The 18,014-nt window shown below is 35.8% G+C and overlaps 1 protein-coding gene across 3 annotated transcripts in view; it reads left to right on the top strand.

The window, feature by feature from the left end:
• The window catches only part of SLC9B2 (solute carrier family 9 member B2), a 63,619-nt gene that overhangs the window by 29,248 nt on the left and 16,357 nt on the right, over window positions 1–18,014 (top strand). For all 3 annotated transcript variants that reach the window (XM_025422925.3, XM_025422937.3, XM_025422916.3), the window contains exons 9-10: window positions 4,101–4,207; window positions 8,168–8,317. In XM_025422925.3, coding sequence (XP_025278710.1) covers window positions 4,101–4,207; window positions 8,168–8,317 — 257 coding nt within the window. The remainder of the gene's footprint in view (window positions 1–4,100; window positions 4,208–8,167; window positions 8,318–18,014) is intronic.

Raw genomic sequence — 18,014 nt, 5'->3', positions numbered from 1 at the left:
TTGATAATGTTGCTATAAACATTGCAGTGCATTTATCCCTTAAAATCAGTATTTTTATATCCTTTGGGTAAATACATAGTAGTGCAATTGTTGGATCCTAGGTTAGCTCTATTTTTAACTTACTGAAGAACATCCATACTGTTTTTCAGAGTGGCTGCACCAGTTTACATTCCCACCAACAGCACAAGAGAGTTCTTTTTTCTCTGCATCCTTGCCAACATCTGCTGTTTCATGTATTGCTAATTTTAGCCATTCTGACAGGTGTGAAATGCTATCTCATTGTAGTTTTGAGTTTTATTTCCCCAATGATGAGTGATTTTGAGCATCTCTTCATGTGTCCATTAGATATCTGTATGTCTTCTTTAAAAAAGTGTCTATTCATGTCTTTTGCCCATTTCTTAACTGGATTATTTGGTTTTTGGGTGTTGAGTTTTATAAGTTCCTTATAAATTTTGGACACTAACTCTTTATCAGATATGTCATTTACTAATATTGTCTCCCATTCCAAAGGTTGCCTTTTAGTTTTGTTGATTATTTCCTTCACTGTGCAGAAGTTTTTTATTTTGATGAACTCCTAATAGTTTATTTTTGCTTTTGTTTCCCTTGCCTCAGGAGACATATCTAGTAAAACGTCGCCATGGCCAGTGCCAAGGTGGTTATTGCCTATGTCCCTCTCTATGATTTTGATGGTTTCCTGTCTCACATTTAGGTCTTTCATCCATTTTGAATTTATTCTTGTGTATGGTGTAAGAAAGTGGTCCAGTTTCCCCAACACCATGTGTTGAAGAGACTGTCTTTTTTCCAATGGATATTCTTTACTACTTTGTCAAAGATTAGTTGATCATAGAGTTTGAGGGTTCATTTCTGGGTTCTCTATTCTGCTCCATTGATCTATGTGTCTGTTTTTATGCCAGTATAGTACTGTCTTGATGATTACAGCTTTGTATATAACTTGAAGTCCAGAATTTCGATGCCTCCAGCTTTGCTTTCCTTTTTCAAAATTGTTTGGCTATTCAGGGACTTTTGTGGTTCCATACAAATTGTAGTATTTTTTGTTCTAGCTCTGTGAAAAATGCTCATGGTAATTTTCATAAGGATTGCATTAAATGTGTAGATTGCTTTGGGTTGCATATACATTTTATAATATTTGTTCTTCTAATCCAAGAGCTTGGAATGTTTTTCCAAGAAATCTTCAATTTTTTCATTAGTGTTCTATAATTTTCAGAGTACAGATCTTTTGCCTCCTTGGTTAGGCTTATTCCTAAGTATCTTATGGTTTTTGGTGCAATTATAAATGAGATTGATTACTTGATTTCTCTTTCTGCTGCTTCATTATTGGTGTATAGAAATGCAACAGATTTCTGTACTTTGATTTTGTATCCTGCAACTTTGCTGAATTTGTGTATCAGTCCCTAACAATTTCTTGATGGTCTTTCAGGTTTTCTACATAGAGTATCACATCATCTGCAAATAGTGAAAGCTTGACTTCTTGCTGATTTGATGCCTTTTACTTCTTTTTGTTGTCTGATTGCTGAGGCTAGGACTATGTTAAATAAGAATGGTGAGAGTGGACGTCCTTGTCTTATTCCTGACTGCAGATGAAAAGCTCTCAGTTTTTCCCCATTGAGGATAAATTAGTTGTGGGTCTTTCATATATGACCTTTATGATGTTGAGTTATGTTCTCTCTATCCCTACTTTGTTGAGTGTTTTTGTCAAGAATAGATACTATACTTTGTCAAACGCTTTTTCTGCATCTATAGAGAGGAACATATGGCTCTTACCCTTTCTTATCATGTTGATTGATTTGCAAATATTAAACCATTCTTACAACCTTAGAATAAATCCCACTTGATTATAGTGAATGATTCTTTAACTATTGGATTCGATTTGCTAGTCTCTTGAGAATTTTTACATCCATGTTCATTAGGAATATTGACCTGTAATTCTCTTTTGTTGTGCAATCTTTGTCTGGTTTTGGAATCAAGGTAATACTGGCCTCATAATATGAGTTTGGAAGTTTTTCTTCCATTTCTATGTTTTGGAACAGTTGAAAAGAATAGATATTAAGTCTTCTTTAAATGTCTGATAGAATTCCCTTCGGAAGCCATCTGACCCTGGACTTTTGTTTATTGGGAGATTTTTGATTCTTGATTCATTTTTTTTTTTTTTTGCTGGTTATCAATCTGTTCAAGTTTTCTATTTCTTCCTGTTTCAGTTTTAGTAGTTTATGTCTCTAGAAATTTACCGGTTTCTTCCAGATTGCCGAATTTGTTGGCATGTAGTCTTTCATAATATTCTCTTATAATTACTGTATTGCTGTGTTGTTTGTTGTGATCTCCCCTCTCTCATTTGTGATTTTATTTATTTGGATTTTCTCTTTTTGAAAAGTCTGGCTAGGAGTTTATGAGTTTTATTAATTTTTTGAAAGAACAGCTCCTGCTTTCATTGAGCCTTCTACTGGTTTTTTGTTTGTTTCTGTATTATTTATTTCTGCTCTAATCTTTATCACTTCCCTTATTCTGGCTTTAGGCTTCATTTGTTCTTCTTTTATTAGCTCCTTTAGGTGTAAGGCTAGGTTATATATTTGAGATTTTTCTTGCTTCTTTATGTAGGCCTGTATTGCTATATAATTCTCTCTTATGACTGCTTTTGCTGCATCCTAAAAGTTTTGGAATGTTATGTTTTCGTTATCATTTGTTTCCATGTATTTTTTTTCTTTAATTTCCTGGTTGATCCATTCATTCTTTAGTAGAATATTCTCTCTTTTTAAAGATATTTATTTATTTATTTATCTAATTTATTTATTTAGAGAGCATGAGGAAGGGGAGGGGCAGAGGGAGAGGGAAAGAGAGAATCTCAAGCAGACGACACACTGAGCATGGAGCCCAATGCAGGGCTCAATTTCACAACCCTAGGATCATGACCTGAGCCAAAATCAACAGTCAGATGCTTAACCAACTGAGCCACCCACATGCCCTTACTGTAGGATGTTCTTTATCCTCCATGAACTGGTGGTCTTTCCAAATTTTTTCTTGTGGTTGACTTCAAGTTTCATAGCATTGTGATTGGAAAATATGCATGGTATGATCTGTCTTTTTGTATTTGTTGAGGCCTGATTTGTTACCCAATATGTGATCTGTTGTGGAGAATGTTCCATGTGCACTTGAATATGGACTTTGCTGCTTTAGGATGAAATGTTCTGAATATATCTGCTAAGTCCATCTAATCCAGTGTGTGATTAAAAGCCATTGTTTCTTTGTTGATTTTCTGCTTAGATAATCTGTCCATTGATGTAAGTGGGGTGCTAAAAGCCCTTACTATTATTGTATTATTATCGATGAGTTATATGATGATATTTCAGAGAAGCTATACAACTAATAAAGGCTCATCTGGGAACAATTTAAAAAATAATTTGTTTTCAGATTTACTTTTAGAAATAACTTTTAGAAACAGTAAGTCCCCTACATTCATTGTAGTAAGAAAAGATTCTTAGGGCTCCTAGCTAGCTCAGTTGGAAAGAGCATGTGACTTCTGATCTTGGAGTTGTGAGTTTGAGCCCCATGTTGGGTGTAAAGAGTATAAATAAATAAATAAATAAATAAATATTTTTTAAAAAGAGAGATTCTCGATTTTAAGTTACTATATTCTACACATCAGAGCTACTAAAATCAAAATACATTATGATTTTAAAAAATTAGGCTCTTAAATGGCAATTTGAAAACTAGATCTGTCTTTTCACTCAACCTTTACCTATTGTATAGTAGAACAAATTAGCTCTGATTCATAAATTTTATTTTATTCATATTTTCCTAGGCCCTTTAGTAATTTTTATTGAAATAAATGAACAAAAAGGCATACAAATCATTGTGTGTGCCTGTTTTGAAATTTATCTGCAATAATATACATAGCTTTCTTATAATACAGGCCCATTTTATTAGACATTTTAAGTCACATGTATTTAAGAATGTGGAGATCAGGAATTATCTATATACTTTTCCTTCTATGTAATTATATGCTTTATGTTGATGATTAAAGTAAAGTCTAAGTATTTATGGACTTAGAATTCTGTCTGAAGTTTATCTTTTAATATGTTTTTAAGGCTCCACAGTTTTTAATGTTTTCAGAGGAATCTTAGAAGTGGTCATTGGTGTGGCAGCTGGATCTCTTCTTGGATTTTTTATTCAGTACTTTCCAAGCAGTGACCAGGTAAAAGAAATAATTTATAGGAAAGTCATGCTTTAAAATGTCATTGGAAAAACATTCTGGAAGAGTCCTCTGAAAGCCAATGTGAAGAACATAATCTAGAAAATAGCTCCGCATTCTAAAACTGTTTATTGCTGAATCAGTGCTATCCATGAGATTTATGAAGACGGCTAGAGATAAAGTTGACCCTTGAACAACATAGGGATTATGGGTGCCAACCCCCTAAACAATCAAAAATTCATGTATAATTTTGACTCCCCAAAAACTTAACTACTAATAGCCCACTGTTGACTGGAAGCATTTCTGATAACATAAACAGTTGATTAACATGTTTTGTATGTTGTAGGTATTATACACTTTTTCTTACAATATAGTAAGCTAGAGAAGTGAAATTATTAAGAAAATCATAAAGAAGAGAAAATATATTTATAGTAGTGCACTGTATTTATCAAAAAAAAATTGGCATATAAGTAGACCTGTGCAGCTCAAAACTATGTTGTTAAGGGTCAACTGTGTAAGATTTTAATACAACCCTAGAATTCTTTTGAAAGATTTTACTTATTTATTCATGAGAGACACAGAGAGAGAGACAGAGACATAGAGGGAGAAGCTGGCTCCTTGCAGGAAGCCCGATGTGGGACTGGATCCCCAGACCCGGGATCATACCCTGAGGCAAAGGCAGACGCTCAACCACTGAGCCACCCAGGCATCCCTAATCCTAGAATTTTTTCTCTAATTTATAGTATGTAAACTTCAAATTTTACCAAAAAATAAATAACATCAATTCCAAATACATAAGCCTTTTTTATTATTTTTATTTTTTATTTTACTATTATTCATAATGTTCAGCTAAATCAAGATATAAAATAGCTTTTGGACTTCTTTTTTTAGTACCAGCATATCTTAGATTCTAATTTTATCAAATACCTAAACTTTAATATCTTATTATAATATCATCTAATATTTCTTACCAAGGAGATCAAAGTTCTTTATTTTTTTCAAAGTTCTTTATTATGCACAATGATTTTTTAATATTCACAGAGTTTGTTTTGTTTTGTTTTACCCTCCTAAGTTCCTTGGGATAGATAAACATATAAAAGTCTTTCTTTTCTCTAAGAACTGGTATTATTTTGAGATTTCAGGGCATTTTGAATGGAATTAGAAACTCAACTAAAGTAGAATTTTAAGAAAATTAATATTTCCATTGTCAGAAGGTATATTCATTTGAATTTTTACTATGCTTTTAAAAACTCCAACAAAAATTATAAAAGATTTTATGAATCATAAAATTGTGAGATTTTCTAATTACAACAAAATAAAGAGAAAAATTATGGCTTACATTTTGTTGCTTACTATACATAAAAATGATGTGGTAAGTACAGTAAAGTGCCACTCCATTTAATATGGAAGCCACTAGCTAGCTACATATGGCTATAGCAGATAGAGAACATTTTAATGGCAAGATACAGAAATTTCCATCATCCCTGAATGTTCTTTTGGAAAGCACTGATCTAAAGCAATCATATAAATCTATGTAGTCTAGTGTAAACCATGAAAAAGACCCATGAAGAGAGTACTATTAATATAATCTTTTTTATTGATGAGGAAATTGAAATTTATGGAGAAGTGACTTGAACAAGTTCACATAGCTGGAAAGCAGCAGAGCTGGGAATGAACTCTGGTAATCTACCACTAGAGCCTGCATGCCTCCAAATCAAGAACTTCTAAAGAAGTACTTGCTTGCCTTCTAAACTGATCATAAAGTTTGGGCCATGACAACATTTTTCTAAATATGTCTCCTAAGACGAGGGAAACAAAAGCAAAAATAAGCTATTGGGACTACATCAAAATAAAAAGCTTTTGCACAATGAAGGAAACCATCAACAAAACTGTAAGACAGCCTACTAAATGGGAGAAGATATTTATAAATGATATATCCAATAGGACTTAATATCCAAAATATATAAAGAACTTCTACAACTCAACATCAAAAAAAAAACAAACAATTCAGTTAAAAATGGACAGTACCTGAATCGTTTTTCAAAGAAGGTATACAAATGGACAACAGACACATGAAAAGATTCTTGTCATAACTCACCATTAGAGAAATGCAAACCACAATGAGACATTACCTTACACCTGTCAAAATGGCTAAAATAAAAAAGACAAGAAATAATGAGTGTTGACGAGGATGTAGAGAAAAAGGAATACTTGTGAACTCTTGGTGGGAATGTAAATTGGTGCAACTGTGGAAAATTGTATGGAGGTTCCTCAAAAAATTAAAAATAGAAATACCATATGACCCAGTAATTCCAGTACGGGGTATTTACTCAAAGAAAATACTAATTTGAAATGATTATGCACCCCTGTGTTTATTGCAGCATTATTTACAATAGCCAGGATATGAAAGCAACATTAGTGTCCATTAATAGATGAATGGCTAAAAAAGGTACGGTATATATATGGAATATTGAGCAGCCATAAAAAAGGATGAGATCTTGCCACTTGCAACAACATGGATAGATCTAGAGGGTATTATGCCAAGTGAAATAAGTCAGACTGAAAAAGACAAACAGCATATGATTTCACTCACATGTGGAATCTAAAACCAAAACGAATAAACAAACAAAAAGCAGAATAAAGCCTATAACAAACTGATGATTGCTGGAGGAGAGAGAGGAGGGGGATGGACAAAATGGATGAAGGGGAGTGGGAAGTATAGGCCTTCAGTTATGGAGTAAGTCATGGGAATAAAAGACACAACACAGAATATAGTCAGTGTTATTATAATAGTGTTGTATGGTGACAGATGATAGAGCTACACTTGTGGTGATCATGGCATAACATAGAGAAGTGAATCACTGTGTTGTACAAATGAAACTAATACAACATTGTGTGTCAAATATGCACAAAAAAATTAGAAATAAAAATTTTAAAAAGTGATCAAGAAGTTTAAAAAGTTGAAGAAGAAAAAGTAAAGGGAGAAAGGTGCACATTTCCTAGACTTTAAAAACCAGCAGCAACAGAAAACTACTCTCAGTCTATAGGCTCTTAAAGCTTCTCAGTTATCAAGGTTTTTTTGTTTAGAGTTTATGTATTTATTCATGAGAGACACAGAGAGAGAGACAGAGACATAGGCAGAGGGAGAAGCAGACTCCCCACAGGGAGCTCGAAGCGGGACTCGATCCCAGGACCCCGGCATCACGACCTGAGCCAACAGTAGATGCTCAACTGCTGAGCCACGCACGTGTCCCAATCTTCAAGGGTTTAGAAAGAAAAACCAAGGGAGTGTTACATTAAAGAGAAAATAGCCTAAAAATTATAGAGCTATCACATCTTTAACCTTCACAGAAACCCTATAACATAACTGCTTTCAGGGAGGAGAAAACAAAGCCTGAAGAAGCTAAATAATGTGACCACTACATATGCCAGAGGTAAATAAGAGTTAGAGTTTTAACTCTGGTCTGTTGGCTCAAAGCCCATGCACTTTTTTTTACTCTTGCATTCATCCCTGTGAAATTCCACTTTGATAACTACAGAGGAAGGTAACTAGAGTTCCTGAAAGAGGAGCTGGCATCTGTACATGTGCTGACTCTATCTACTCTTATTAAGGAAAAGAAAGTATTATGGTGTGCATTTATGGGCACAGACAGACATTTTTATTTTCCACTAAAGTCCTGAATATAGAAAAACCAATCTTTAAAAATCAGCTATATATTGGGACACCTGGGTGGCTACGTGGTTAAGCGTCTGCCTTTAGCTCAGGGCGAGATCCTGGAGCCCTGGGATCGAGTCCCACATCAGGCTTCCTGCGGGGACCCTGCTTCTCTCTCTGCCTCTCTCTCTCTCTCTCTCTTTCTCTCATGAATAAATTAAAATCTTTAAAAATAAATAAAATATAAAAAATATAAAAGTCAGCTATATGAAATAATTGACCTAATCAACTTTTTTTCTCTCCTCAAGGACAAACTTGTGTGGAAGAGAGCATTTCTTGTTTTGGGGCTGTCTGTGCTAGCTGTGTTCAGTAGTGTGTATTTTGGTTTCCCTGGGTCAGGAGGACTATGCACATTGGTCATGTCCTTCCTTGCAAGCTTGAAATGGGCCGGCGAAAAGGTAAATTTCATTTGAAGTTCTACTCATTTACTTTCTTTCTGATCAGATAATTTTTTTCTTTCCAGATACTTTCTTAATATCAAATTACTAAAATTATTTAAAATGAAAGCTATTTTCTATGCATATATAAACGTATGCCAAACTGTATACACATGCGCCCTCTTCCCCTTTATATAACAATATAATTTGATGTCTTTACTTAAAATACATCATAGTTATATTTCCATGCTGCCTTCCTTATTCTTTGTAAGGGCTACAGAGTATTGCATTGTATGTGGTACTATATTTAACCACTCTCCTACTAACAGACATTTAGATTGTTTCTGGTTTTCTACTAGGACAAAAACTTTCAGTAAAATATCCTACAAATGCCATATTTCATAAACTCTAAGATATTATTGAGTCTAAGATCACTATTATTTTACATGCCACCAAGAAAGAAAATCCATGCTGCCAATTAAACTATGATATGACATCCTAATTTCAGAAATGAGAAAATGTGAAAAAGAGTCAACAAAATATAGTATACTTTGAGTTTACCTGTAGGATAAATTTCTAGAAGTACAGTTCCTCTATGAAAGAATATGTACACCGATAGTTTTGATAATATCAGCTTACCCCTTTAAAAGACTGCACCGGTTTGTATTCTCACTAACAGTATGAGAAGGTAATCTGTTTTTCTTTTTCTTTAATTTTTAAAATTTAAATTCAATTAATTAACATATAATAAACTATTGGTTTCAGAGGTAGAGGTCAGTGATTCATCTGTTTTATATAATACCCGGTGCTTACTACATCATATACTCTCCTTAATGTCCATCACCCAGTTATTCCATCCTCCCAGGCCCCTCTCCTTCAGCAGCCCTCAGTCTGATTCCTATACTTAAGGAATCAAATGGTTTGTCTCAATCTCTGATTTCATTGTGTTTTATTTTTTTTCCTCCCTTACCTATGATTCTGTTTTGTTTCTTAAATTCCACATATGAGTGAGATCATATGATAATTGTCTTTCTCTGATTGACTTTTTTGGCTTAGCGTAATACCCTCCAGTTTCATCCATGTCATTGCAAACGGTAAGATTTCATTTTTTTGATGGTTGAGTGGTAGTCCATTATTTATATATATATACCACCTCTTTATCCATTCATCTGTTTATGGACATCTGGGCTTTTTACATAGTTTGCCTATAGTGGACCTCACTGCTATAAACATTGGAGTGCACATGCCCCTTTGGATCACTACATTTGTATCGTTGGGGTAAATACCCAGTTGTGCAATTGCTGAGTAATAGGGTAGCTCTATTTTCAACTTTTTGAGTAATCTCCATACTGTTTTCCACAGTGGCCTCACCAGCTTGTGTTCCCACCAAACAGTGTAAGAAGGTTCCCCTTTCTCTGCATCCTTGCCAACATCTGTTATTTTCTGACTTGTTCATTTTAGCTGTTCTGACTGACTGGTGTGAGGTGGTATCTCATTGTGGTTTTGATTTGTATTTTCCTGATGCTGAATGATGTGGAGAATATTTTCATGTGTCTGATGACCATTCGTATATCTTCTTTGGAGAAATATCTGTTCATGTCTTCTGCCCATTTCTTGATTGCATTATTTGTTCTTTGGGTGTTGAGGTTAAGTTCTTTATAGATTATGGGTACTAGCCCCTTACAATTGCAAATATCTTCTCCCATTTTGTCAGTTGTGTTTTGGTCTTGTCAACTGTTTCCTTTGTTGTGCAAAAGCTTTTGATCTTGATGAAGTCCCAATAGTTCATTTTTGCCTTTGTTTCGTCTTTGGATACGTGTCCAGCCAGAATTTGCTGTGGCCAAAGTCAAAGAGGTTGCTGCTTGTGTTCCCCTCTAGGATTTTGATGGATTACTGTCTCACATTTAGGGCTTTCATCCATTTTGAGTCTATTTTTGTGTGTGGTGTAAGAAAATGGTCCAGTTTCATTCCTTTGCATTTGGCTATCCAGTTTTCCCATCATCAATTCTTGAAGAGACTTTTTTCCATTGGGTATTCTTTTCTGTTTTGTTGAAGATTAGTTGACCATAGAGTTGAGGGTCTATTTCTAGGTTCTCTATTCTGTTCCATTCATCTGTGTGTCTGTTTTTGTGCCAGTATCATACCATCTTGATGATTACAGCTTTGTAATATAGCTTGAATTCCAGAATTGTGATGCCACCAGTTTTGGTTTTCTTTTTCAACATTCCTTTGGCTATTTGGGGTCTTTTCTTGTCTCATACAAATTTTAGGATTATTTGTTCCAACTCTGTGAAATAAGTTGATGGTATATTGATAGGGATTGCATTGAATGTATAGATTGCTCTAGGTAGCATACATATTTTAACAACATGTGTTCTTCTAATCCATGAGCATGGAACATTTTTCCATTTCTTTGTGTCTTCCTCAGTTTCTTCTCTTAGTGTTCTTAGTTTTCTGAGTACAGATCCTTTGCCTCTTTGGTTAGGTTTATTTCCAGGTATCTTTGGGTTTGGGTGCAATTGTAAATGGGATCAACTCCTTAATTTCTATTTCTTCTGTATCATTGTTAGTGTATAGAAATGCAACAGATTTCTGTGTGTTGATTTTCTATCCTGCCATTTTGCTGAATTCCTGTATGAGTTCTAGCAATTTTGGGGTAGAGTCTTTTGGGTTTTCCACACAGAGTATCATGTCATCTGTGCAGAGTGAGAGTATGACTTCTTCTTTGCCAATTTGAATGCCATTTAATTCTTTAGGTTCTCTGATTGCTGAGGCTTGGACTTCTAGTACTATGTTGAACAGGAGTGGTGACAGTGGACATCCCTGTCATGTTCCTGACTTTAGGGGGAAAGCTCTCAGTTTTTCTCCATGGAGAATGTTATTTGCTATAGGCTTTTCATATATGGCTTTTATGATATTGAGTTATGTTCCCTTTATCCTTACACCGTGAAGATTTTTAATCAAGAAAGAATGCTGTACTTTGTTAAATGCTTTTTTTACATCTATTGATTGTATCATATGGTTCTTGTCCTTTCTTTTATTAATGTAGTACAGCACATTGATTGATTTGTGGATGTTGAACCACTGTGGCAGTCCAGGAATAAACCCCACTTGGTCGTGGTTAATAATCCTTTTAATGTACTGTTGGTTCCTATTGGCTAGTATCTTGCTGAGAATTTTGGCATCCATGTTCATCAGGGATATTGGTCTGTAATTCTTTCTGACAAGTCTTTCTTGATTTTGGGATCAAGGTAGTGCTGCCCTCATAGAAAGAGTTTGAAGTTTTCCTTCCATTTCTATTTTTTGAAACAGCTTCAGAAGAATAGATATAATTCTTCTTTAAATATTTGGTAGGGTCCAAGTCCCTGCTCTGCTGTGTCAGGTATACTTGGACCCAAGCTCGAGCTTGTAAATAAACCCTCGTGTGTTTGCAAAACAATAAAAATAAAAATAAATAAATAAATAAATAAATAAATAAATAAATAAATAAATATTTGGTAGAATTCCCCTGGGAAGCCATCTGGCCCTGAACTCATTTTTTTTTTAAGATTTTATTTATTTATTCATGAGAGACACAGAGAGAGGCAGAGATATAGGCAGAGGGAGAAGCAGGCTCCCTACCGGGAGCCCAACACGGGACTTTAATCCCAGGACCCTGGAATCACGCCCTGAGTTGAAGTCCAACACTCAACCACTGAGCCACCCATGTGTCCCTTGTTGGGAGATCCTTGATTACTCCTTCAATTTCCTTGCTGGTTATCAGTTTGTTCAGGTCTTCTATTTTTTCCTGTTTCAGTTTTGGTATTTTATACGTCTCTAGGAATGCATCCATTTCTTGTGAATTGCTTAATTTGTTAGCATATAATTGCTCATAATATGTCCTTATAATTATATTTCTTCAGTGTTGGTTGTGATCTCTCCTCTTTCACTCATGATTTTGTTTATTTAGTCCTTTCTCTTTTCTTTTTGATAAGTCTGGCCAGGGGTTTATTGATCTTATTAATTTGTTCAAAGACCAGCTCCTACTTTCATTGATCTGATCTAATGTTCTCTTGGTTTCTATTTCATTGATATCTGCTCTAATCTTTATGAATTCTCCTGCTGGGTTCAGTCTTTATTTGCTGTTCTTTCTCTAGCTCCTTTATATGTAAGGTTAGGCTGTGTATTTGAGATCTTTCTTGTTTCTTGAGAAAGGCTTGTATTGTTATATACGTCTCTCTTAAGACTCCCTTTGCTGCATCCCAAAGGTTTTGAACAGTTGTGTTTTCATTTTCATTTATTTCCATGAATTTTTAAAATTCTTCACTAATTTCCTAGTTAACTCATTTGCTCTTTAGTAGGATGCTCTTTAGCCTCCGTGAATTTGAGTTCTTTCCAAATTTCCTCTTATGATTGAGTCCCAGTTTCAGAGTATTGTGGTCTGACAATATGTAGGAAATTATCCCAGTCTTTTGATACCAGTTGAGACCTGATTTGTGACCCAATATGTGATCCATTGGGGAGAATATTCCATGTACACTCAAGAAGAATGTGTATTCTGTTGCTTTAGGATGGAATACTCTGAATAGATCTGTGGAGTCCATCTTGAAAGAAACCCTTGTTTCCTTGTTGATCTTCTGCTTAGATGATCTGTCCATTGCAGTGAGTAGGGTGTCCCCTACTATTATTGTATTATTATCAATGTGTTTCTTTAATTTTGTTTTTAATTGGTTTGTATAATTGGCTGCTCCCATGTAATTGTAAATATTTACAGTTGAATAGACCCTTCAATTATAATATAGTGTGCTTCCTCATCTTTTATTACAGTCTTTGGTTTAAAATCTAATTTGTCTGATATAAGGATCACTACTCCATCTTTGTTTTGATGTCCATTAGCATGATAAATGGTTTTCCAGCTCTCACTTTCAATCTGGAGGTGTCTTTGGGTCTAAAATGAGTCTCTTACAGGTAGCATATTGACGGGTCTTGCTTTTTTATCCAATCTGATACCCTGTGTCTTTTGATTGGGGCATTTAGCTTATTTACATTCAGAGTAACTATTGAAAGATATGTATTTAGTGCCATTATGTTACCTATAAAGTCATTGTTTCTGTATATTGTCTCAGTTTCTTTCTGGTCTATATTACTTTTGAGCTCTCCATTTGCTAAAAACATATCCTTTAGTACTTCTTGCAGGGCTGGTTTAATGTTCACAAATTCTTTTAGTTTCTGTTTGTCCTAGAAGCTTTTTATCTCTCTTTCTATTTGAATGACAGCTTTGCTGGATAAAACATTCTTGGCTGCATATTTTTCTCATTTAGTGCTCTGAATATATTATGCCAGTCCTTTCTGGACAGCCAGGTCTCTGTGGATAGGTCTGCTGCCAGTCTAATCTTTTCCCCTTTTATGTTAAGGACCTCTTGTCCCAAGCTGCTTTCAGGATTTTCTTTGTCTCTGAAATTTGCAAGCTTCAGTGTTATATATTGAGGTGTTGACCTATTTTTATTGATTTTGAAGGGTATTCCCTGCGCCTCCTGGACTTGAGTGCCTGTTTCCTTCCCCAGATTAGAGATGTTCTCATCTATAATTTGCTCCAATATACCTTCTGCCCCTCCCTCTCTTTCCTCTTCTTCTGGGATTCCAATTATTCTAATATTGTTTTGCTTTATGGTATCACTTATCTCTCGAATATTCCATCCAGTAGTTATCTTTTTCTCAGCTTCTTTATTCTCCATCATTTTGTCTTCTGTATCACTAATTCTCTCTTCTGCCTCATTTATCCTAACAGCTAAAGCCTCCATTTTTTTGTATCTCATTAATAGCCTTTTTATTTCAACTTGATTAGGTTTTAGTTCTTTTATTTCTCCAAAAAGGGATTCTCTAGTGTCTTGTATGCTTTCTACAAGCCCAGCTAATGTCTTTATAATTGTTATTCTAAATATTTCCAGCATCTTATTTATTAGGACATCTTACTTAATCCATACTGATTAGATCCCTAGGAGCCAGTACTGTCTCTTGTTCTCTTTTTTGAGGTGAATTTTTCCATCTTGTCATTATGTCCAGAGAAGAATAGATGAATGAAAGAACAAAATACTAAAATAGCAACAATGACACCAGAGAGATAGACACTAAACAAACCAGAAGAGACTTGAACTGAAAAAAAAGAAATTAAAATTAAAAAAAGAGAGAGAGAGAATATAATCAGATAGGTGAACAGAAGAGAGCAATACACTAGATTCTAGGTATATTTGGGTCTATTTGTTAGAAGAAACTACATCCCAAAATTGTAAAGAAAGAAAAACTTACATATATATACAAAAATAAAATTAAATACAATGAAAGGATGGACTGTAACTGTAAAAATGAAAATTAAATAAGACTTACAAAAAGAGTTGATAAAATAAGAAATTGGTGGAAAAGGAAAAAAATTAAGATTGAAAGATTAAAGAATCTTGAGGAAAAAAAAAACATGAATTCTATATACTATTTCCCCCTAGCCTGGAGTTTTGCAGTTCTGTATGATCCTTAAACTTGGTCTGAGCTGGATCTTCTCAGAGAGGGGCCTGTTGTACTGATTCTCATGTGTCTTTGCCCTGGTCGGAATTATACTACCCTTGTCAGGTGGCCAGTCTAAGCAAGCAGCTTGGGATTGCGCTGTGTGGCTTTTGTTCCCTGAAGGCTTTCCATACAGCTTTAGTTTATGAGAATGAAAATGGTAGCCTCCCAGTCTCCAGCCCCAGACGTGAAAGCTCACTTCCCCCCACTCCTCAGTGCACCCTCAAGGAAAAGCAGTCAATCACTCTCATCTCCTTGGCTCCTGTCTGCTCTCTGTGTTCATCTAGCCTGTGACTGAGCATTTTTTTTCAGGCAGCAACTCCATTTGGAGTCTCTAAACTTTGCAGACTCCTGCAGAGCACACTCACACCACTCCTCCCCCTTGGTGGGGGGTGGGGAGGGAGTGTCCTGGGGGGGTGGAGGTGGGGTAGCAGGGGGGTCTCGCTGCAGTTCTGCCACTTGTTGAGGCCCTGCTTAGAGAGCAGTCACCCAGTGGTGCTATGATTTGTGGTTTATGGCAACCCCTAGCAGAAAGCCCATCCCTGGGCTAATTGTAGCCGGCTTCCAGAACTCTGCTGAACTCAGGCAAGCCTGTTCTTTCTGTGACCCAGGGATTCTGAGACCACACTGTCTCACCTAGCATTCCACCCCTCTTGGCTACCTGAGCACCTTTCAGGTGGGGATGTCCCTCACCAGAGCACACTTGTAAAAGTTCCAATTTTGTGCTCTGCTCTATCACTTTCCAGTAGCAGTTTACAGAGGCTCCCTCCCCCTGCAGTTTATTTATCTTTCCCATATATTGCCTGGGATTAATTTTTCAGCACCTCCTACCTTGCAGAAAGTGGTTACTTTGCTTTTTGTAGAATTACAGCAATTCTTTTCTTAGATTGCTTGTTGAGTTCACAGGTGTTCAGAATGATTTGATAGCTATCTAGCTGAATGCCTGAGACCAGACAAAACTAAGGTCTCCTGCTTCTCTGCCTGGGATGTTTTTCTGAAGAAATCATTAAAAATCAGATATTTGGGGCAGTCTGCATGGCTCAGCGGTTTAGCACTGTCTTCAGGCGTGATCCTGGAGACCCGGGATCGAGTCCCACATCAGGCTCCCTGCATGGAGCCTGCTTCTCCCTCTGCCTGTGTCTCTGTCTGTGTGTGTGTGTGTGTGTGTGTGTGTGTGTGTGTCTCATGAATAAATAAATAAAATCTTTTAAAAAATGTCAGATATTTTGCAAATATGATGGGTGAAAACTGTATTTCATTATTGATCTGATTTGCATTTCTTTATGAGTGAGGCTAATCATCTTTTCCTATACCTGCTAAACCATTCAAAAGCTTGTGCCCATTTTTTAAAAGATTGTTTTGGTTTTTCTTACTGATTTTCAAGGTTATTAAATTATTTATTTCTCGATATGTATGATGGAAATCAGTTGGTGGCCATTTACTAACTTTAATTTCAAGTTACATCTTTATAAATTTGAACTTGACAGGAGCACATGCTATTCTGTTTAATGAAGAAATTATCTGTAGCTGACCTAACTAAATGCAGATATATCATTTTAGACAACCTGGAAACAACTGTTCAAAATAATTATGCTTAAAATAATGCCATTTGGAAAAATAAATGACGGTTATAAAGCTTGAGGTTAAGTATATAATTAAATTCAGTTGAGTGAATCTCTGCAGAGGTATCCTAGAGACAGAATTTTCTTGTGAATAAAGAACACTCAGATGAGTGGCTCCCTATAAGGATGTGATTACTAAGTTAGGACAAGTAAAAGTGAATCGTCTTGCTTCAGAGGAGAGAGGGATAATAAGAGCTGCCTGGAGCATTGTCTACAGAAGGGTATTGAGGACACAGGAAGTGAGCCTAGATGTATTGGGCTTTGAAGGAAAAGAGAAAGTCCCTTTCAAACCCTGCTCTATGTATTAGATGCACACCTGGGTTTGCTGTCTTACAAGAGGTTTGGTTATAAGGCTTATTTCAAGTCTTTTTTTCTTTCCTAGCCGCACCTATGTTATTCAATTTTACTTTTTGATTTCAGGTAACCTAACATTTAATAAGGGCAGAGCTATAGAGTCAACTAACTTCCTAGTTATAAGTTGGGTACTCATCATCCCTCATTTCTTTTAAGCATTTGATCTTATCAAAACATTTGTTTCCATGGCTTCACTTTACTTGTGAGCTGAAGCACAGTTATCACCTATCCCTGGTCAGTCTTCTGTGTAATCTCAGCTCTAGACTGAAGGACTGTGCTTCCTCCTTCACTTCTCTCTGTGGACTCACTGCTGTCTGTCTTCAGTCCTCTCCTGGGCTGCTGACAACCATGCCCTGCTCTTTGAAGCACTCAAATCTATTGTCTGCTCCAGGACCAAGATCAAAGTTTTACTTTAGTGAAGGATGCTGCTACATTCAAGTTGTGAACCTTTGTCCAACACCTGGGAAGTTTGCCTGGCATTGGCATTTTACAAACTGTTCATTTCTTAATGGTAACAACTTTTTTCAGCATTATTTTTTTAAACGTTTTATTTATTTAATCGAGAGAGAGAGAGACAGAGGCAGAGACACAGGCAGAGGGAGAAGCAGGCTCCATGCAGGGAGCCTGACTGGGACTCGATCCAGGGTCTCCAGGATCACGCCCTGGGCTGTAGGCGGCGCTAAACCGCTGAGCCACCGGGCTGCCCTTTTTTCAGCATTAGAAAAGTAAATTACCACAACCATAATTTTTAAAAGAAAATTAATTTTATTTTTGAGTATGAAGGTGATATATGCTCATTTTTCAACTTTGGAGGGGAAAAAGTCTGAAAGGAAAGAGGGGCACCTGGGTGGCTCAGTAGGTTGAGCATCGACTCTTGATCTCAGCTCAGGTCTTAATCTCTGGGTCATGAGTTCAAGCCCCACATTAGGTTCCATGCTGGGTGTGGAGCTTTCTTCAAATTTTAAAAAAAGGAAAGAAATCATTTGCAATTCCTTCACCTGAAACCAACAGTTCTGTAAACTATTTAAATATTTTAGGTTATTTCCTTTCATTTATTCAACAGAAAAACTCAAAAATGCTTATAATAAGATTTTTCAAATTGAACTTTACAGGTAAATGTTTTTCTGTTGTCACCTCTTTTAAAATCCTCAAAAATCACAATCAACTCATTATTTTATACTGTAATGGGTAAAGAGGGAAGGGAACTA

Source organism: Canis lupus, chromosome 32, assembly GCF_003254725.2.
Source record: "Canis lupus dingo isolate Sandy chromosome 32, ASM325472v2, whole genome shotgun sequence".
NCBI lineage: Eukaryota > Metazoa > Chordata > Mammalia > Carnivora > Canidae > Canis > Canis lupus.
The sequence above is the reverse complement of the archived record's forward strand: the minus strand, read 5'-3'. Positions and strand labels throughout refer to the sequence as shown.